The following is a 22,795-nucleotide window of genomic DNA, read 5'->3' as shown; positions in this document are numbered from 1 at the left end:
TAAACTTATCTGTAAACAAAAGGCATAAATTTAGCAACATCAAGACACCAGGGAAAATTCTCTTCGTCTTAGTACTGGGAATCACGTAGCACTGGGAACCATATTCAGGGAACAGTCTAACTGGAAAACAGGAATAATATACAGCTACCCAGCAGTCTGTCTGGGTAACATCAGGTTCACAAGGGAAATTAAAACCCAGAGTGTGGCTATCATCCATAAAAGGTTACATTTGAATTCTACATGAGAAAAAAGCTTGCTTATTTGGCAATATTGCTATTATAAATTTATTCACAAGTACTAATTGAATGTTTAATGGACTACCTTGGTAGGATTTTTTGTTTCTAGATGTTGAAATCTTGGGAAAATATTTCTAGGTTGGAATGATGTATAAGTAGGGAGCTATAGCCTATAAGGAAGATTTGCAGTTTTCCAAAACTGTTTTGTATTGATTGCAAGACAAGAAAAAGTCTTTCCTGCTCCTTGATTTATTCTCAAAGATTTTTTTTTCTAAATAAAATAGTCCTGTTTGAGAATTTTCATTTCTTACTACAATGTGCATAAGGAAGGATATTAATACAGATATCTATTACAAAAAGTATGAAAGTTTTTTTAATCAGTGGGTGTTTTTCAGAAGATAACTGAAGTAAAATGTTAATGTTCTTTTTAACTGCAGCCAAGATTTCTTAAAGGAAGCACTTCTTAACAGCATGGAGTGAGGAAGCAGCTTCAGAATGAATATGTAAAATATTGCAGTGCTTGAGGGGAATTGGGATCAGTAACTGTCAGATTACAGAATGTGTGAAAAAAACATAACTTCACACTATTTCCTGAAACTTAAAAAAATCAGTCCTACAAATCAAGAACAACTAAATAATTGCAGTAACAGATTACTGTGTTTCTCACCTCTACTCTGGACAGCCCTAACAATGCAGTTGCAACTCGAACACTACTGCTCTGCAGAGTCCCTGTGATCTTTCTTCTTTCATATTCAGTAGTTGACATCTGCTGTTGTGCAGCAATGGCCAGAGCCCTCTCTCTTGACTCATTGATCAATGGAATCCTCAGATTTTCTTCAAGAATCTGAGCAAAACCACATTTCAAATATAAAACTGGCTCTACTGCACTCAGACCTGTTAAAAAAAAAAACAAACAAAACCCCCACATTTGTGAGCTGCTAGGGTAACTGCATAGGTTATTTAAAATCCCTAATCTCCAAAGAAAAGCCAGAATACAACATTCCTTTGATGTTTAGTTACACGCTATTACTCTAGTACACGCTATTTAATCCAGTAATACTTTTTTTATTTTTAATCATAATGGGAAAAAAAAATAACACAGACTGAAATCCAAATCAAAAGTCACTTTTGATAGTTAATAAAAAACCCCAGGCTTTAGTGTTACTACTATTATGACGGTAATGAAAGTTTAAAAAAGTCTTTCTGGTACCTACACAACACAGCCACTCTTTTATCCCTCTAGATGATGTTGCATCCCCTCTAAAAGAAGCTACCAGCAATTATTTCAAATAACAGCTACGTTGTTTCTGAAATAGGACTGGCAGCAGTTTATCACTGGCTGTTTGAAGACAAAAGTATTGGATTGCCTGTCAAATCACAACACTGCGTACAAAACTCATGTGTTTTAAAACTAGAAAAATTCTAGGTAAAGATGACTTGTGCTGGTTTACCTGGCTACAACCTATATTCTGCAGTAGAAAAGAAGAGAAATTATGAAAAAATATTTATGTAGACTATGTTGAAAACAATACAAGAAAGTTGAAGAAGATAGCTAACAACCAGCTGGTGCTCTGAAGAGAATGGACTGGACAACATTAAAATAAATCTTTCTTACACTTCACTATAAACAACTGCTTTTACCAGACGTATTTAAATAATTTTAACAAAAATGCATGGGAACTAAAGAATATTTGCAAAGGAGAATGATTTACTCTATTTTACTCTTCTCCCTTCTATTCACTTTACCTTCTAACGTATTGCTAACATGCAGAACATTTGGACTGTCCGTTGGAAGCAATCCTGAAGGTAAAGGTATATCACCTGTTCCCTCTATCAGATATACAAATTCTCCAATCTGAAACACAAGAACATACACATCCACACAATTCAGAAAGGAACTCATGCAGAACAGAAGGTAAAATATTAAAACTAAAGACAAAGATATCCTAGTAATACTTAAGATCTGACTTGTGAAATAATTTACATATTCAGGAGACCCATTATTTTAAAACTATGTTGAAATAAAAGAAAATTATCATTTTAAACCCTGCTATGATAATAAAGTACCTTTAATTGAGAATATTAAATCTCAAAAGTCAAGAAATTTCAACAGGTTGAATCTTTTCCAACTCCTCCTATAATTTAACTGAATAAGGATACCCTCATCCATAAATACAGCAATAAAGTGAATTTTAATTCTGTTATAGCCACATATAATTTAAACATATACACGAGCTTACTTCATTGCTTTTCACTGTTAAGAACTTTTTAAAAAAAATGTTTACAGTCATTTGGAGCCAGTAACATTTCTCTAGAAAGCAAAAAAGAGCAGAAGTCAAGGCAAGTTAGCATCATGCACAAATTCTCCATTAAGAAGAAATAAAGTTAACAAATCTTAATTATTTCATCAAAACTAAAGGAAAACCTACAGAAGCTTGAAAGCAAACATAAACATGACCTAGAACAAAGGAAGAGAGTAATTTGTCATAGAGGAAAGGATAAATTAATTAGCAGAGAAATAACACTTTGAATAATAAATGAAACAAAAAAATAAGGTGCAAATGAGAGACAAAAAAGTATTTTTAAAAAAAAGAAAACTCACTAAAAGTACTCCAAATTATAAAGGCCACAATCAGAACATCCCAAAACTAAAAGATATCTGAATTAGGTACCTATACATCTATCCGAACTAGGCAGGAGATTTAATAGGTATGTTACTATTGCTTTGATAACTTTTTGTTTACTACAAACTTTTGCTGGACAGCTTTAGCTTCTACTGATTGCAAGGTAAATGATCAAACGCTGCTGCAACAACTGATATAATTTGCACAGAAAGTCATCTCTTTATTTCCATAAACCACATTCTATAAAACCGTGCCCTAAAAATGCATATTCTTTTATTCTTCATTCCAGATATAAAGGAAATAATTTATTTCTATAATTTAGTCCATCTGCCAACTAATGCAATGTTCTCCCTTTAATATTGGTCAATAACATAAGACAAGCCTGCTTTTTATTCATAGTTTTGTCAGATATTTACGTTAAGGCTGAAAACATTGCCATTATGTTTCTGACCCCACAGAAGGAAAGCTATTAAACTTTGATGACATTTTCTCCCCTTCCTTGATTCAAGAGTTCAGACAAATCTTCCCTGAAAAGGATTAAAGAAAGCTACAGCAAAATTGGTTTGCCACACACAAACTAATAGCCACTCCTGGGAACCAATTTAAACAGGAATTATTCCTGTTTGACACAGTGTTTTGGCTCCATAAGGACTGTTAACAAGCTCGCAGCATATACAACTAAGTTCATGAAGGTACTGGTTGCTAGGATGCCATTCTACTATCAATTACTTTTCTTGTTACTGCTGACATCAATATGCTTATAGGTAGGAACAAACTTCCTCATTTCCCTCTTTGCTTTGAATAATTGTTGCTTTTTGATCTCCACAGAATGCAAATGCTGTTTTCTTTCTGCTGAGGTTTTTCCTGATGCTTTGGATGGGTATTTTACTGTATTTTGAGAGTTTAGCTAGTATCGCCACAGATTTAATGCTTTATATTTCCATTTTCCATCAGCTGCAAACAGGATAGCATCAACATTTTGTAGGGTTTACTGTTAACAAAAATAGTTAATAAAATAGAATCACAGAATCATAGAATAGTTTGGATTGGAAGGGACCTCTAAAGGTCATCTAGTCCAACCCCCCTGCCGTGGGCAGGGACATCTTCAACTAGATCAGGTTGCTCACAGCCCCATCCAACCTGACCTGGAATGTTTCCAGGGATGGGGCATCCACCACCTCTCTGGGCAACCTGTGCCAGTGTTCCACCACCCTCAGCGTAAAAAATTTCTTCCTCATATCTAGTCTAAATCTACCCCCCTTTAGTTTAAAGCCATTCCCCCTTGTCCTGTCGCAACAGGCCCTGCTAAACAGTCTGCCACCATCTTTTTTATGAGCCCCCTTTAAGTACTGACAGGCTGCAATAAGGTCTCCCCAAAGCCTTCTCTTCTCTAGGCTGAACAACCCCAACTCTCTCAGCCTTTCTTCAGAGAAGAGGTGTTCCATCCCCCTGATCATCTTTGTGGCCCTCCTGTGGACCCCCTCCAACAGGTCCGTGTCTTTCTTCTGCTGAGGGCTCCGGAGCTGGACGCAGCACTCCAGGTGGGGTCTCCCCAGAGCAGAGCAGAGGGGCAGAATCACCTCCCTCGACCTGCTGGCCACGCTGCTTTGGATGCAGCCCAGGATACTGTTGGCCTTCTGGGCTGTGAGCGCCCATTGCTGGCTCATGTCCAGCTTTTCATCCCCCAGTACCCCCAAGTCCTTCTTCGGCAGGGCTGCTCTCAATCCCTTCATCCCCCAGCCTGTATTGATACCGGGGGTTGCCCCGACCCAGGTGCAGGACCTTGCACTTGGCCTTGTTAAACCTCATGAGGTTCACACGGGCCCACTTCTCCAGCTTGTCCAGGTCCCTCTGGATGGCATCCCGTCCCTCAGGCGTGTCAACCGCTCCACTCAGCTTGGTGTCATCTGCAAACTTGCTGAGGGTGCACTCAATCCCACTATGTCATTGATGGAGATATTAAACAGTACCTGTCCCAATACAGACCCCTGCGGGATGCCACTCGTCACCAGTCTCCATCTGGACATTGAGCCATTGACCACTACCCTCCGGATGCCACGATCTAACCAATTCCTCACCCACCGGACAGTCCACCCATCAAATCCATACCTCTCCAGTTTAGAGAGGAGGATGTTGTGGGGGACCATGTCAAAGGCCTTGCAGAGGTCCAGATAGACGACATCTGTAGCCCTTCCCACGTCCACTGATGTCGTCACTCCATCATAGGCGGCCACTAGGTTAGTCTAGTGGCTTAGGACTTGCCCTTGGTGAAGCCATGCTGGCTGTCTCGAATCACCTCCCGGTCCTCCATGTGCCTTAGCATAGCTTCCAGGAGGATCTGTGCCATGATCTTCCCAGGCACAGAGGTGAGACTGACTGCCCTGTAGTTCCCCGGGTCTTCCTTTTTTCCCTTTTTTAAAAGGGGGGTTATGTTCCCCCTTTTCTGGTCAGTGGGAACTTCTCTGGACTGCCATGACTTCTCAAATACAATGGATAGTGGCTTAGCAACTTCATCCACCAGTTCCCTCAGGACCCGCGGATGGATCTCATTGGGTCCCATGGACTTGTGCACCTTCATGTGCCTTAGATGGTCTCAAACCTGATGTTCTCCCACAGTGGGCGGCTCTTCATTCTCCCAGTCCCCACCTTTGCCTTCTGCGGCTTGGGTGGTGAGGCTTGAGCACTGGCCGGTGAAGACCGAGGCAAAAAAGTCATTGAGTACCTCCGCCTTCTCCGTGTCCCGGGTAACCAGGTCTCCCGTTTCGTTCTGGAGAGGGCCCACATTTTCCCTCGTCTTCCTCTTATCCCCGACGTACCTATAGAATCTTTTCTTGTTGCCCTTGACGTCCCTGGCCAGATTTAATTCTATCAGGGCTTTAGCCTTCCTAACCTGATCCCTGGCTGCTCGCACAATTTAACAAAAATAGCTGTTGAACTACTGTTAGCTATTTATCTAATCCCATTGCTAACTGATATTTTAAAGAAAGTATAGCTACTAGGAATTTGTAGCTCTCCACACAAGTCAGTAATGAAGAACAACAGATAATAAAGTGTTCTCTAAGAAACCATTTAATTTTATAGTAAACATTCAGCTGTGAAAGTCTGGACTGACACTTAAACTATGACTTAATAAATTATTATCATTGAAATCACAGGTTGTTCACATTTAAATTAGCTCCCAGAAACAAAGATACAGAGAAAAAGCAACCCAGTTATGTTAACCAATATATAATTTCTTCTCTGAAAAGATCTATGCTAAAAATTTGAAGAATGTCAGTTTCAATTTTTCTTAAAAAACAAAGAAATATTGAAGCAAATCCTTGAGATATGTTATAAACAACTTCTGTCATTTCAAACCTTAGAAAAGTTAACATACAGATTATTTCAAAATAATTTAAGCAACATACTTGAGTAGGCCAACAAACTTGAATCAGTGTATCTTCTTGCTTTTATTACAGATATATAGTTGATGCAATTACAGATAGGATTCCTAGTCAGATTCAAGTCTAACTAGTGGTTTGAATCTCAATACCTTCTTCATTGATTGTAATGAAGATGCAGTCTTACTCTGATTACTATTTGGTCCATTGGTCAAAAAGGGTAGGAAAGGTAGGTAGGAAGACATTTCAGAAATGCTAAATTAAATTATTTATTATATTATATACAGCACAAGTCCATATTTGAATTATAGATGTCTCATCATTGTATGAAGCCATTTGATTGTCATACAGCACAGTAGCTACGACTGTTTGTCAATTAGATAATGGTATGATTGAAATATTGCAGCCATATACACAATATTTAAGCAAGCCAATTTTTTTCCGGTGCCATTACTGTACAGCTCTAAAATCCTGCTACCTAACTTGCAGTTTCATCTTTCCGTAGGAGATTTACCACATTTTCTTACAAATGATACAATTATATGGATGGGACTTAATTTTTGTAACCTGAGGTGCTACATATCAAAAATTTTGCACTTTCAGCAGCCTTTAAATGCATCCCACCTACTTGGCTAAGCTGAAAGGACCAGGTGTTCCAGAAATAGTTACCATACAGGACATAACAGAGGCATTAATGCTTCCTACTATGATAAAGTCATCTAGTTCTTTGTTAAGAACAGTGACTAGTAGCTAGGTGTCTAAATTTAGGTGTTTCTGCATCACCACTGGAGGCAACACTGGGGCTGTCAGAAATGTTCTTTTCCCTTTCCACCTGAAGTATAACTGTCCCATAGCTCTGACCACATCTCTCAGATTTGCTTTCCTCCCATTAACATGTCCCCATTTCCCTTCTCTTCATTAAATTATTTAGTTTTCAGGCTCTATACCTAATACAGGATGAGCCTCCTCTTCTCAGCCAGGGTATATACTTCTGCTTCTAATAAAGAAACAAACAGGGAGAATGCCAATAGCAGAGGTTTAAAAAAAGAGTATAAAATCATAGCAAGTAAAAGAAAATCCTTCTCAGATCTGCTCCCACAAACCAGTAGGTTTGAGTCTTCCTTGTCTAGAGACTGCATCTAGATATTTCATTGAATAAAACTCATGGACCTAACCTTCATGAGTTTGTCTAATTTCTTTTGAACTAGTTAACAGTTTTAGCATCCAAAGTGTCCTATGACAGCTGAGTTACAGAAGTTAAACATTGTGTGACAAAGTACTTTTTTGTATACTACTTTTTGTAGTACTACAAAATCCTGCCACAGTTGCTCTATTAACTTTCTGCAAACTATTCATAATCTTATGTACCCGTCATGTCCCTTAACAATCTCTCTTTTAATTACAGGAAGTTATTTTTTTAAGTATCTGTCTCTATAAAGAAACTGTTCTATGCTTCTGATCATCCTTGTTTTTCGCTCTCTTTTTTTCCCCTATCGCTATTATATTGTTTGCTGGGGTGACAAGAACTGCACACAATATTCAAGATGTGTACACCATAGCTCTTCGGAAAGGTATACTGAGGTTTTACATTTTGATGTCTATTTCTTTCCTAATAATTTCTCTTTTTGAACGATGCTGAGCACTGGATTGATTTTTCATTGAACCGTCCACAAAGATCGCTATCCTCTGACATGGGACGTTTATACAGCCTCTTTTGGGTGATTCCCTGGTGTCAATAAGGCATGAGCTCACTGTCACTGTAGGCTTTGACAGACTATCCCTCTTCTATCTCTCTGCTAATTTTCAAGAAACTCAAGTGAACCGTACACTTTTTAAGACCTCCAGCCATATGGCTTGCTTTCTTAAAAAAAGGCCAGTGGTTTCAAATATTGAACAGGGTCAGATAGACAGGCTTGGGCATCATGGCATTAGTCTTATTTTCCTTTAAAAGCAAGGAAAAAATTAAGTTGGCCAGGTGGCATAGCCAAAGTCCTGGTTGAACAATAAAAACAAACACCAAACATACAAACACTAAACACCAGCAGGAGTCTCTTGTTCTATAGTAATGAAAAATATGGAAGCTGAGAACGTGCAGAAGAAAAAGAGTAAGTCATTTAGTTTTGGATGTACAGTTACAAATCATGAAAATGTGGCAGAGAGAATGACAGACGCATGTAATTGCACAGAGGAAAAGCTGAAACACAGAGGTAGTATTATGAAAGTAAGAAGCAGAATGCAAGCCTTGAGATCAACCACACATAAAAGAAGATTAGAAAAACAACAGAGTGTTGAAAAACATTGACAGCTAGAGACAAAACACAGCAGAGAGGGTAAAGAGGTGAAAAGATGGACTAAAGACACAGAAATAAGAAGATTGTGACCACTGAGATAAAAGAATTACAGGGACATCAAAGCAACTGGAGGGCAAATTTTAAGCTCTGAAAGTTGGTTAAAACGAGATCTCGGTAATTTGATGAAATCAATTTCAATGAAGTATATATGGCAAAACCCAAGCTACATGAGTCAAGAGAAACTGAAAGGTAATGGAGTCAGTATTCATGTACAATCTATTCAAAGTTTTACCTGCACTGGTGACAAGGACTGAATGGAATTTGGATTGGCAGAAAAATGAAAAAAGAGACAGAGCAAGGAAAATAACTATTATTCTACTTTGACAGCAGATTCTAGATACAGTGATAAATACAGGGAGAAGTACAGTACAGTAAAGACTTTATCCTTTCCCTGCTTATGTCTCATCCAAAAGCATTATTCTTGCTCCCACATCAAGACAAATTATTTAAATTCCATATTTGTTCTGAAGCTGAGCTGCCTAGAAAAGCCACCAAAGTAACATTCCTTGCAGTATTATGTTTATTTGTAATGATTTTACAGTGAAAAGTAACTTGCAGTATTTCATATAATTCTAATTATGTGAAGATAAAAGGGCAGTAAACTTTAGTTTAAATTTCTTAGCTGAAGCCTGTAATCTTATGTAAATCTCTGACCAACTTCTTAAGCAATGTTTTCCTCCAAGAATTATAGGAATATTGTATTTTAACCAAAAAAATGAAAGAGAAAAGATTTTTATTTCCAAAAGTTAGCACATAGATCACATCTTTATAATTGCATATGCGTGCAAAAACATTACCTTAAAATATGTACATAACCAATTTCTATATTCATTTACCCTATTCACACATAATTAGCAAACATATCCTAATTCTTAACTGACTAGGCTATCACATGAGAACCACTCACAGAACATACTTTCTATTCTTACCAGTTCATTAACCAGAATGACAGTGCAGTAACGTTTTTCCAGATTAAAGGGAAGAAAGTGAATATCTAAGCCTGCAGAACTTCTCCCTTCCAAGAACAGTTTTTCCACTGGACTGAAGAACTCATGCAGGAGGCTGGATTGGTCAGCTGTTAAAATAAGTTTAAATAGATGTTTAGATACAACAGCACAGGTTGTAAAATAATGTAGCTGCCTGAGTTTAAATGTAAGAATACTGTATACAGCCTCCTGTAGTGTTTAAGGCACACTTGTAATCAGTAATCAGTATTTACGGTTACACTTGAGTAAATGTGCTGCAATATTGCATGCTGTATTATTTAAATACATTTTGCTAACTACTTGTGTTCTTATCCTGTGCACTGAAACAAACCGGGGAAAACAGGCAGTTCTCACCATCAAAAACACTCTTTAAGGATGTACAGCCTATAAGCAAATGACTCCTCCCACCAGAAGGAAGTGTACAGTTTACTACTATTTAAACAAACAATCTTGCTCTTGTCCTGGTTTCGGCTGGGATAGAGTTAATTTCCTTCCTAGTAGCTGGTACAGTGCTGTGGTTTGGATTTAGGGTGAGAACAATGTTGATAACACACCGATGTTTTAGTTGTTGCTAGGTAGTGCTTACACTAGTCAAGCACTTTTCAGCTTCCCATGCTTTACCAACTGAGAAGGCTGGAGGTGCACAAGAAGCTGGGAGGGGGCACAGCCAGGACAGCTGACCCAAACTGGCCAAAGGGACATTCCATACCATGTGACGTCATGCTCAGTATATAAAGCTGGGGGAAGAAGAAGGAAGGGGGGGACGTTTGGAGTGATGCCGTTTGTCTTCCCAAGTCACCGTTACAGATGATGGAGCCCTGCTTTCCTGGAGATGGCTGAACACCTGCCGGCCCATGGGAAGTAGTGCATGAATTCCTTGTCTTGCTTTGCTTGCGTGCGCGGCTTTTGCTTTACCTATTAAACTGTCTTTATCTCAACCCACGAGTTTTCTCACTTTTACCCTTCCGATTCTCTCCCCCATCCCACCGGGGGGGAGTGAGCGAGCGGCTGCGTGGTGCTCAGTTGCCGACTGAGGTTAAACCACGTCACTCTCAGTGGCAGTAACAATGTTATGTTATAGTCTGAAATCCTCCAGAATGGACAAAAACTAAATACTGGCAAGCTTGCTTTCTTTGCAATGTTTTCATAAAAGCATTATGCTGACAAAGTGCTTTCTTCCTAAGACACTAAGAATCTTAGGATTGAATCTAGCAGGGTCTGACTACTTTCTCACTGCATGTTTTTCATCTGCTGAGCACATTTTGATAATGCAGAATACTGTAGAACCGGACTTCCATTCAATCTTGGCTGGCTAACCTTCTAGGAAGTTCAACAGACTTCAGAATAGAAGTGAAAAGTGCGGGCAACAGAAATGAGTGAATATCACATAAGAAACCTATGCCAAGCTCTGGCCATTTAAATAAAACTCATTCATCCCCAAAAAACACCAAGAACCAAGCCAAAGAAAGGCATAACCACCACCCACCTTTTCTTTCTATAGTCCACATTCTTTTCCAATCAATATAGGAATTTCTCAATATTCACACTTCAACAAACAGTTAAGTTTGATATGAATTTGATGTTTCCAAAGCCTACATAAACAATGACCAAAAAACGCTCCCCAAAACCACCAACAGGACCCAAGTCCCATTTTTACCCTTCCATCAAATAGGGTAAGGCAGGCCTAACAGGAACTAATTTTGACTAAATAAGGCACTAACTCCCAAACTTGTCTCCTGTTCATGTTCCCCATTCAAAGTACGTCAAACCGTGGAGCAGACTAAATTAGTCTTTTGAGAGCCCTCCCTCCTCACTTTCTCTCTGGATTCTGTAAGATTAAAACAATTGCCAAAGAAGTAACATTTATTTAAAAAATTAGATTTTTTTTGACAGTTTTCTTCCTTTTTATTATGGCTGACAAAAAAAAAAATCCTACTACCTATTACTCTCCACTTAGGACTCTTGACCCATCATAGCATATATTCTCTCAGGTCAGGGTGTAAAACATGTGCAGAACACTCTTATTTAGGTTTTGTTTACCATGTCATAGAGAAAATGATGGGGAGTTATTCCCAAAGCAGAAATGCACTTCTACAAGAAATTAAAACATAATTTTGTTTACAAAGACCTGAAATGCCATCAAAAATGTCTCTGTAGCTCCAATCTGACTGAAGCCATAAAAACCTTCATAAACTATTCACAGGTTGGTACAATAGTTGTACCTCACTTTGTTACTTAAGGTACATACTTTTTATTTTTATGAACTGTGTATTAGTTGGTTGTTAATCACATCTCAGAATACAATATCAAATAATAAATATATCTAGAAGGGTTAGATTATTCAGATTACAAATATGCTTTCCATATGAATTCATGGAAATACAACAATATTTTCCAAGAGGACAAAATTAATTTCATAAGGCCATCGTACAAATTTTGCTCAAGTGGACTTTCAACAGTCTCAGAAAAGGCTGTAGTTCTAGATTCATATGTTTTGACAGAACTGTTGACTGACATTTCATAGAAAATAAGAGCAAGACATGTACAATCCCTGTTAATGAGTATTTTCAAAAATAAATTAGGCAAACTGCAACAGCTCCACATCAGAATTCCATGAAGTCAACCCAAGGGCCCTTAAAAGAAGAAAAATAGATTTCTTCTTTTTTTTTAATGGTAAAGTCACTAGAACTACAGTGCAACCTTAGAGTTCATTTCACTAAATTAAATGTATCAGAAGAGAAACTATCCTATAAATGAGAGTTACTGAGCATACCCATAAATAATAATTACTTTAGATGTCAAAATCTTTCTTATGTAGATACTCTAATTTCTACTGTAGTGACACAAGAGGTATTGTACAGAGGTACTTACAGCAATTTAAGTTGTTCTCTTCATTTGGATCTTCAGGCAGTGCACCATTTTTACAATTTAATATGTTATTTTCAGAACTAAAAGGAAAAAATAATAATGAAAGCAATACACTTAAGCTGGATATTTCTATTAATAATAGATAGCTTCTTTTCCCTTTTTATGAATAAATACTGGAAAAGCAAATGTTTTCAAGAAAAAAAAACCCACACATTTTAGAACCATCTACCTACCAATAATGTTAAATACCACCTCTTCCACTTAAGTTAGTAGTCATATTTACAGCAGAGCCAGAACATGCTCCCTTCAATTATCCTGTATAATATCTCTGCAGTACTCATATAAGCACAATTCCATGTTAAAAAAAATACAATATTTTGCCAGTCAAAAGTACTCCTGCCCAATAATGCTTTTTGGGGAGGTCAGTCCCAATTCTTCTCTTTATCATTTCAATATTCTATGGGGATAGGCAAAGAAGAATTGTTCCCTGGTACATCATGAAGTGGCAAGGCCTCGCATTCCTCTGATGCTCTCACTTGTCTTCCTTTCAGTCTTTCCAATTTTTCCCAAAAAAACTACTCTATAAAAATACATCTAAATATCTGCAAACCAAATTCAGTTCAGATGCATTGTGCTCACTCTAGGACTTAGATTCATAAACCTTGTGGACATGTCTTTAGACCGCTGCTTCTCACAGAAACTGATTTGCAAAAGTAGCAGTGTTTCCTTGCCCCTTATCAGAACACACTTCAGATACTAGATCTCCTCTTACCTAAACTTTTTTTTTAAGGCCCAATTTTTTTCTCTAGCTCTCTCTACCTTCTTTCTAGCTCAACAGTTTTCTCTTTTTAAAGAAGAGGTAAGCATTCTGCTTTATTCATGATAACTCAATTACCTTATCCAGGTACCATCCTGAGAGCTAACTGAATCTATCAACTTTTATCTGCCTACCTAGGGGTCAACATACCTTTAACACAACATTAACATTTACAAACAATAAAAATAATACATTTAATTTTAGATTTTTTTTTTATCATTAACTGTAATTCCTGGTATATACTTGTATGTTATAGAACACTAGATTTTTTTTTTTTTTTTGGTTATATACACTTTTATGCAAACATTTGACATTTATTAGCTTAATTAGAAAACACATCAGCAGCTCATATATGTAAAAAAAGGGAATTATCTAGTAAATGAAGGTTCTAGCCCATGGCTTTGGAAAGTCTGTTTATGTCTCCAGCGCTTTACTGAAAACCTTGGATACACTACTAAGCATTAGGCCAGTCTCTACTCTACTCTAAACATTAGCTCTGTTTCTAATACTATCTGGAAAGGAACTCTGTCCAGTGAAGGGGAAATTCAGATTGTAACTGCTCAGCAATGGTAATTCGGAACCAAGGAACAATCTGGCATGGAGGGCAAGAAGGCCCAACTGGCTGGTAACAGGAATGTCACAGACAGAACGACTCCCTGTAAGGGAGCAAAGTTTCCCTTGCTGAAGACATAAGAAATGACGCAGCATCATCTTGTAGCAATGGATCGTGGAATGCAAGTGCTCAGGAGCCGCTTTTGGTAGAGAGAGCTGGTGCTGAGGGATGAACCAAACACCGGGTTAAGGCACCTGATGCTGATGCTCACAGGATTGCTGTTGGCACAAGTGTATACAAGGAATCGGCTCGTGTCACATCTTTGTGGACTCCTTGTAGAACTGCCTATGGTGGTAGGCCTCTGCCCAATGATGTTTGTTCATTAAATCTTTATATTTAAGCACAAATCTGTATTTCATTTGACTCAAGGGGTACAATAAAAATTCCCCAACACCAGTTCAACAAATGAAGCTAACAAATCCCTTCTTTTGTTTCCTTGCTTAGGCCTGGAGAAATACAGGAAATCCAACTCCTGTGTAGAGCTCCACTGTTTTCAACAGAAGCCTCATTTATGCGGGGGCGATACTACCAAATCCAAAGAAGGTTCAGGCCTTAATTGCTTTCATTTCCTGAAATACAACACTGTTGAAATGTTATCTCATTTCAGATTTTCCAATTAAAATATTACTGGTTTTATTTCTGTTGTTGATGCCAGTTATTGTTCAGTGCAACTGCAGAATTCTGGCCTCAGAGACATTAGTATTTCACCATCTAAATTTGAAAATTTTACCTGTGGGGTATATTATTTTAAATGTAACATACTGTGATTTGTGAATTATTCCTCTTTTTCCTTCTTTGCCCACTTAATAAATTGTATTTTTACAAATAACGAAAAAGTAAACTGTGGATCATGGCTGGAAATGCACAAGAAGTTCATCACTTGGAAGTCTGCTTTTTTCAATAGTAAAGGAAATGAGAGGCTCATTGCTTTATAAAGTCCTATATTTAACCCTCCCTAGACAGTAAAGTCAATAGAGCATTAATAAGATATATTTTTTACCTTATTTTTTAAATTTCATTTATATATATTCTTAAATGCGGAGACTTTAGTTACTGCATAGAATATTAACAATTATGAAGACTACATTTTATAATCTGCAAGTCAACCATTTGAATAACCCCTATGTAGTGTAACATATCATTAGCTTAAAAAATGTCTCATAATTTCTATTTGGAATGTAAAACAGTAGTGTTTTGGGTTTTGTACTACTGCACCTCAACAGTAAAAATGTCTCTAAATAATTTAGAAAAGTTTATTGCTAAATATAACTTTCTAATATAAGTATTTGAAATAAATACTTCTATTCTTCAAGACACACTATTTCGCTTCAAGTCATATGCAATTTGGTAAAGTCTCTAAGGTACTTAAATAATCTCACTATGCACCGGGATTTCAGATGATGACATATACACTGGACCATACCGTGGATTGATTTGGCAACCTTCTCCCTGCTATTCATGAGTATTTATAACTCACAAGGGACAGATAAAAATTTTACTCTATAATTTATTATAAATATATAACAAATTCAAAGACAGCTTCCTGCATGTTTTCTCTATGGATTTTTAAATAAAAATCTAATTTTGTAAATTCAAGCCTAATAATAACATGCAAGTTCATATTTATTTATTTATTTATGTGTTTATTTACATAAATTTTTTAAGTCAGACAGCCACATTGTAATAGTAAAAAACACATCACAACACATCTTATTATAACACCAGGGTGACTTTATACAATGTTATCTAACCTAATCAAGCCCCAGGACAGCAATACGTTTAAGAAATTTAATAGGAAATATACTTATTTTGTTATTTAAGATAAGATATCCCTTTTTTTAACAAATGAAATCAGTAAAGCTCAGTAAAACACGGATTTTACACTAACCCTAATAAATGATGAGTGATCCAAATTCAATCCAGTAAGTGCAAAATCCAGATTTAAACCACCAGAAAAAAAATCCCATTGGAATCCCACAATTCTGTATACCAGGGATTCATGAACTGCAACAAAACAATAGTACACAAATTATTTAAAACTTATCAGCCATGATTTTTTCTTAGAGAAAATAGAGCACAATTATTTAAGAAAAAGTGCAACATAGACAGTGGAACATTTGCATATTTCATGGCTGAAAATAGGGGTCTGATGTTGCCACTATCTCTACCTGGTGTAAATCATTTCTCTTACTTACAGTGCTGATTTCCAAACAGACTGAATTTGGCATCTTATATTTGCCATTCTCAAAATCTTTGTCTTTTTAATATTGTAGTGGAAATTAATTACTTAAAATAGGTTTTCTCTAAAATATTCCTTATATTTTTTTTTTTTTTTCTTCACAGGAATTATTATACAAGAAAAAAATACTTGAAATTTACTTTTTTACACATGGTTTACAACGTTTCTGCTCACAGAATAAATATAAACTGGGACATAATTTTCCATGATTTTCTGTACAAAGGCTAATTTTACTCTTGGCTCTTTGAGTAAGTATTGGGAATTTATACCACACAATGAGGAATTAGAGATGTAAAATCCCCACGTTAATACGTAGTTCATGATCTTGCTAGGAAGCATCAAATCTCGTAAGAGAAGCTCTTCAAGCAATTTCTACTAAAAGTAATTCTTTTCTTGTTTCAGTTAATTTAGTTCACATAGAAGGTTCATTTCCACAAGGTTATAGCCCTGAAAAGAGCGGATGAGAGAGTCTGGGAACAGCAAAGCTTGTCCCTCTGTACCGCTTTTACATCAAGGCTACAGGAAGGCTCTATATTCACTAACAGTGCAGTTAAATCATTCACAAGGAACCTAATGCAGTCAAGGATTTGTCTGAGAAAGCAGTGAAGGGGATGAACCTTAACCTAAACACCTTAACTCTGTTCATGATAATATTGCTTTTCAAGTGCATTTGAAAAGAACAGATATAGTTGAAAAAACAACTTACAACAAAATCTTTGCTTATTCTCATCCCCCCAAAGGAAATTGTGCTTCTTATCATCATATTTCCTTGACATTACTTTATAGTTTTTTCTATCCTTCTTCACAAATAATTTCTACCAGTGTTGACAGGAGTTAAGACTGTGCAGTTACATTTATGGAAGGAGAGTTTTGTTTAATTTACAACAAGCACAGAGCTCATAGATGCTGAAAACTATACTGTAATGTATCTCAAAAAAATACTGCAAGTAGAGTTTCAGCTCTAGACTCAGGTTTAATATTATCCACACATAAAAGTCATTCTCCCCTAGCAGTAAAATTTGATGAACCAGCTTATAGCAAACAATTATTACATACAGCATTTGATAGCTATTGGGTCTCTCTTAAAACAAATAGTTAATCTTGCTGGGCTAAGAAAAAAAATCACAACCTTAAATAAATGGACTTGTAAAATTCTCAGAATATTTCACCCTGGAGATTCATTTTAATACCTATTTAAAGGCCATTTTTCAGAAAGGAAAATTATCTCTGAGGTGCAAGTACAACATACTATTTATTCTGTACTTACAAATAAGTATCTCACACAAAACCACAAAAATACAAATTTTATATAAAATGTCATCTCTTTCAATGCTTTATCTTTGAATCAGAATGCCAAGTCATGATTGCAAAAACAGAGACTACAGCAGAAGAATCACTGTAAAAATAACAAATGCATGAAAAAATGATACCATAATAAGCATATTACATGGAAATACATTACACATTGAGAACATACAGAGTACAACATATTTCTTCACTGGAGTAAACTATACATTGAATAAGTCCTATTTTCAGAGTTGAATGACAGAGAAACTCATTGCGTTAATTTGACATGGTATTGAATGTCTCTCTCTGTAAATTTATTCTCACCCCAACGAACAAAGCACCTGCAGATTAAGTGAAGGGAAAGGGAAATAAAACTGTTGTGGAAGACATGTACATTGTGTCTCATTATCCTATAACAAAAAGAAATAGCATCTCATGCAATAATAAAATCAAAAGGAATATAGTTAAGTTCAGGAAGGTGTAAGAAGCATGGTTATACTCTCAGTCTGGCTCAATATATCCCCTTTCAATAGACAGAGAAATAAGGAAATGGATTAGGCAGAATAGCTTAACGCTGCCATAAAATAAGTCTACACAGACAGTTTGCTGCACCTGGGTCAGGGCAGTTCCCAGTATCAATCCAGACTGGGGGATGAACGGCTTGAGAGCAGCCCTGCGGAGGAGGACTTGGGGATATTGGTGGACGAAAAACTGGATATGAGCCAGCAATGTGCGCTTGCAGCCCAGAAAACCAGTCATATTCTGGGCTGCATCAAAAGCAGCGTGGCCAGCAGGTCAAGGGAGGTGATTCTGCCCCTCTGCTCTGCTCTAGTGAGACCCCACCTGGAGTACTGTGTTCAGCTCTGGGGTCCCCAGCACAAGAAGGACATGGACCTGTTGGAGTGGGTCCAGAGGAGGGTCACAAAAATGGTCAGAGGTCTGGAACACCTTTCCTGTGAAGAAAGGCTGAGAGAGTTGGGGTTGTTCAGCCTGGAGAAGAGAAGGCTCCAGGAAGAGCTTATTCTGGCTTTTCAGTAGTTAAAGTGGGTTTATAAGAAAGATGGAGAGACACTTTTTACCAGGGCCTGTAGTGATAGGACAAAGGGCAACAGTTTTAAACTAAAAGAGGGTAGATTTAGATGATATAAGGAAGAAATTCTTTACGATGAGGGTTGTGAGACACTGTAACAGGTTACCCAGAGAAGTTGTGGATGCCCCATCATTTTAAGTGTTCAAGGTCAGGTTGGACAGGGCTTTGAGCAACCTGATCCAGTGGAAGATGTTCCTGCCCACGGCAGGGGGGTTGAAACTAGGTGATCTTTAAAGGTTTCTTTCAACCCAAACACTTCTATGATTCTATGGCATTAAGTTCACAGTAGCATCCTATCACACCTTACGCACCAATCATTGTTCTCCTTATTAACACTGAAGTCTACTGTATGAAAAATATCACTGCTGAAGAACCCAAGACAAGCTCCATCATCAAGCTTATGCATGTGCTGTGTAGACACAATGGCAAGGGATCAGTGGTCTACTTGTGAGACTAAGCACATTATATCACACTGTGGATCAGGTCTCTCAGTCTGATAACTCAGGTATTAGAAGTGATTCAGTTTAACAGAGAGAGTGATCACCAAGCAACTTCACAAACTGCCTCCCATTTGTTTTGGGTTTTTTGCAAACACAACTTGTCCCTTCCAAAGCAAGGTTATTTTATTGTTCATTAAATGAACAAAGAATTCTGCAAGAGTAAGTTGCAGGTGAGAGTTGGTTTAGGAGAGCACCTCTCAATCGCTTGGTACAAAGACCTGGTTGAGACAGAGAAAATGGCAGGTGTGAATACTTCCAATTCATTCTTGCCATGGTTTAGCCTAACCGGTTCAAACTTGTACTACAAATTACTTATACCTGTGCACCAGTGAGAAACAGTTTAGTAGCTATCACCTCTGAGTTACCAGTTACCTCTGGTAACTGGTACTAGCACCACAAAGAGACTGTGTTTGCCATGTTATCAGGTATGCCAAAAATCAAGATCAAAAGCAAAATCATCTATGCAGTCAACATAGATAGTCTGCATACATTATCATGTCATCACAGCTATACATGTGCAATACTGTGCCTTTACTCTTCAGTCCAGGGTCCAAACAAGCCAATAACTCTGTTTTCCACCCAACAAATTCTCAGAAAAAGAAAATTTTCCTTTGCTTTGCTTTCTGTACTTGGAGCAGAATCTGCTAGATGATCTGTTTAGTCCCTTCCAGTTCCAGATTTTATATATTACTGAGGCAAAAAGAAAACTAAAAAGTGCCGGGCACCATGGGGAAATCTTATGTCCACATAGCAGCAACTTCATCAATGAACTTTAGAAGACAGAAGCAAGCAAAGGTTTTATTAGAGAAAGGATACAAGGAACTGCTTACTAATGCACTGAAAATACTGAAACAATTGAACACAAACCTCACATCTAAGATATTTGCCAGTTTCCACACTCCATGGGATATTTTGTGATCTCAGAACAAAGACTAGGACAGAAAGTAAAACAGGAGCTGCCCAAAAGAGGTAGTATGGCTCACATTAATATAGGTCAATTTCTAATATATCAAATATTAATCAGAATCTTGATGAGTCCTGATAGTATATTTCTAAACAATATTTTCTGAAAGAACAGGTACTAATGCTGTATCTCATAACCTGTATTACACAGAGACACAACGGAGTCTTTTAGATCTTCATTTTTTCTTTATCCTATCAGTAAGCAAATACAGGTATTCTCTTTAACGTAACTCTTTCCTTGACACATGAAACTGCTTAGAACAAAAAGTGTAAGAACAAAATTCAGAAAATTAAAAATATTTGGAATTCTGGTATTATCTCTGGTTTTAAAAAAAAAGTAAATAAATTAACATTAAGAAGCTATACACAATATTCTGCAAAGCTTGACTTGAAATTCATTAATTAATGGTTCCTTTTTTTAGAATGAGTTTTTCTTCATGTAAAAATATTTATCCACATTCACAGCTTTTTTTGCAAATCAGTCTGTGCAATCATGAGCCATCCTTATGAGTCATGGACACTGTAATGCATACTCTAAACTGCTTAGTCATGGTCTTAGAATAGGACTATTAGTGAATCATTAGTATACCTTACCACTTCCCAGTTTTACAGAAGGAAATCTATGAAGGAAAAGTTAGCTATTAAATGTGACCTTGAAATTTTACTGTCATTCAATACTTTTTTTTTAAATGGACATCAGTCAAAATACCGACATGCTTGAAAACTACTTATGGGTAGTTTTACATTAGAATTCCTGGGCCATGTGGCATGCATCTCTCCACCTGGTTTCTCCTTCTCCCACAGGGAGTAGACCATGCTGGCACACAGATGCAGGCCAAGGATAATAACTGAAGTGTCAAGGGCTTAGAAAAGCATAGAAAAGTGCATAACTTGAAAAAAATCCAGGCACATGTATCACAGTATACTTAAAAGAAAAACTATGCCAACTGGATGAAAGAAAAAACACTATCCTTCTCACCAAACATCATTCAGCTCCCCATGGACAAAGAGGTCTTGCCTGCAACCACTGAATGACACCCTGCCGCAGACATGGACTACTGTTCGATTTTTTAGCTTAGACAGCACTGTGTCCCAGTGAGGATACAGTTTGTCGAGGCTCTAGCTTCAGAACGGGATATCTTTCCAGTCACAGTATGAGATGAGCCCGTGCCGAGTCACAGAGGAGCCCGTGCCACAATGACTGAAAGGTTGGTCTCCTCTTTGGTATGAATGACACCATTTTGGGTGCCTGTGATACTGCCAGAGGGAAAGGTGGTAGGTAAGAAGGCTACCAGCCAGGTAAAGCTTGTTACAGTGAGGTTTAAAGTGGTATGTCTGACACACCTGGGGGCATAGTATGAGAACACAGAAGGAACTATGAGACCGAGGAGACCCACTTGGACCTGCACGGATGATTAAGTTGTTAGGAACAAAGCATGCAAATGACATCAATCATGTAAACACAATTACTTAGAGTATAAGCACTGATTTCACGGTAGATTTATGCTTATGGAGCACTTAGAGCAATGGGCCCCCATTTTGTAGAAGGCCTCTTCTGGATTTATCAAAAGAATAAAAATGATTGCAGGTATAATCTTCTTACTGGTCAGTTATGAATTGCACACATACTAATTTTTTAACACAATTTCAGAAGTTTGTTATGTTCCATTCAAGCAAAAAATCTTCTTAAAAAGAGTGGCTTCTATTATCACAGGTAACAGAAACATCTAAAACTATAGCAAATCAATACTGGAGATTTCTAAAGACTTAAGATGCCCTCAAATAAGTGTCAGTAAGAGTGAGGCCTGGATGTATGCTAAAATTACACTTTTTAGACTGATTTATTTCCTAGGGATAAATTAAGCTGAAATATGCAGGATGATGAAAAATCCTTTTCTATTTCAACAGCTTCTGATACCTCTAAGTACAATATACTAGTAAAATCTGTAGACATTGATGGAGTTACCAGAGTGGCTCTATTATTTTTTCTGTCTTAGTAAGAGGCAATAGACAGTAGTTTTAGAAAATCACTGTTTTGTCCTAAGAGAATTTTTAGTAAGAGTTATACAGTTTTCCGGCTTATTTCTTCTCTTGCTTAAATTGAAGATGCAGCCCTTTACTCTGGCATATGCTAATGGCATTTGAGTTCTAAATGTTATCTATCTCTCCCATCAGAATTGATAGCATAGAAGATACGAACATTAATTCTTTATTACATCACATTTTGAATTACATTCAGAAAAGACCAAGTGTCTTTTTGGCAAAAAATGTGAACAGAAGTAACGTCCAAACAAAGCAGTCCAACATTTGTTTAGTAGACTGAGAGTTTGGAGATCTTATCAGAGTAACTGGAAGTTACGACCAGACTTTTTCTAGCACACATTACATGAAATAGACATGGCTATTTCCCCTTGGATACAGGCCTTGCTAAACATATCTGCAGGTTTTGGACAAAAATCATTGTGCTGATGTTGGCTGCACATTTCAAAACTAACAATCATTAACCACTGGAGGTTCACCTATTGTAGCACACCTGATAAGTGTAGCTTAGCTGTAAGTGCACAAAGCACACAAGACACTTACAATCAGTGCAGCCCACAGAATACAGATAAGGGACAGAGTATCATTGAACGCATCCACCTAAAACACCTATGTAATAGCGTTCTGGTGGCTATAGTATTCTTTCTTGATAGTATTTCTGGGCTGGAGTATTTTTCACATGTATTGTGAGAGGGCTGCTGATGGTGTATTTTCAAAGCTAGATCCTGCCTCTATGAGAAGAAACCTGATTGGTCACACTTTGGTTATCTTTCCTGTAAGCTGGCTTCTTACTTCTGCTGG

At 37.3% G+C, this 22,795-nt stretch overlaps 1 protein-coding gene across 1 annotated transcript in view; it reads right to left on the bottom strand.

Annotated features, from left to right (window-relative positions):
- Window positions 1-22,795, bottom strand: part of CFAP47 (cilia and flagella associated protein 47) — a 371,213-nt gene that overhangs the window by 212,462 nt on the left and 135,956 nt on the right. The window contains exons 41-44 of the mRNA XM_076355671.1: window positions 12,449-12,525; window positions 9,521-9,666; window positions 1,983-2,091; window positions 904-1,130 (exon numbers count right to left, since the gene is read on the bottom strand). Of these exons, the coding sequence (XP_076211786.1) occupies window positions 904-1,130; window positions 1,983-2,091; window positions 9,521-9,666; window positions 12,449-12,525 (559 nt within the window). The remainder of the gene's footprint in view (window positions 1-903; window positions 1,131-1,982; window positions 2,092-9,520; window positions 9,667-12,448; window positions 12,526-22,795) is intronic.

Source organism: Aptenodytes patagonicus, chromosome 1, assembly GCF_965638725.1.
Source record: "Aptenodytes patagonicus chromosome 1, bAptPat1.pri.cur, whole genome shotgun sequence".
NCBI lineage: Eukaryota > Metazoa > Chordata > Aves > Sphenisciformes > Spheniscidae > Aptenodytes > Aptenodytes patagonicus.
This window is presented reverse-complemented; position numbering and strand designations above follow the sequence as displayed.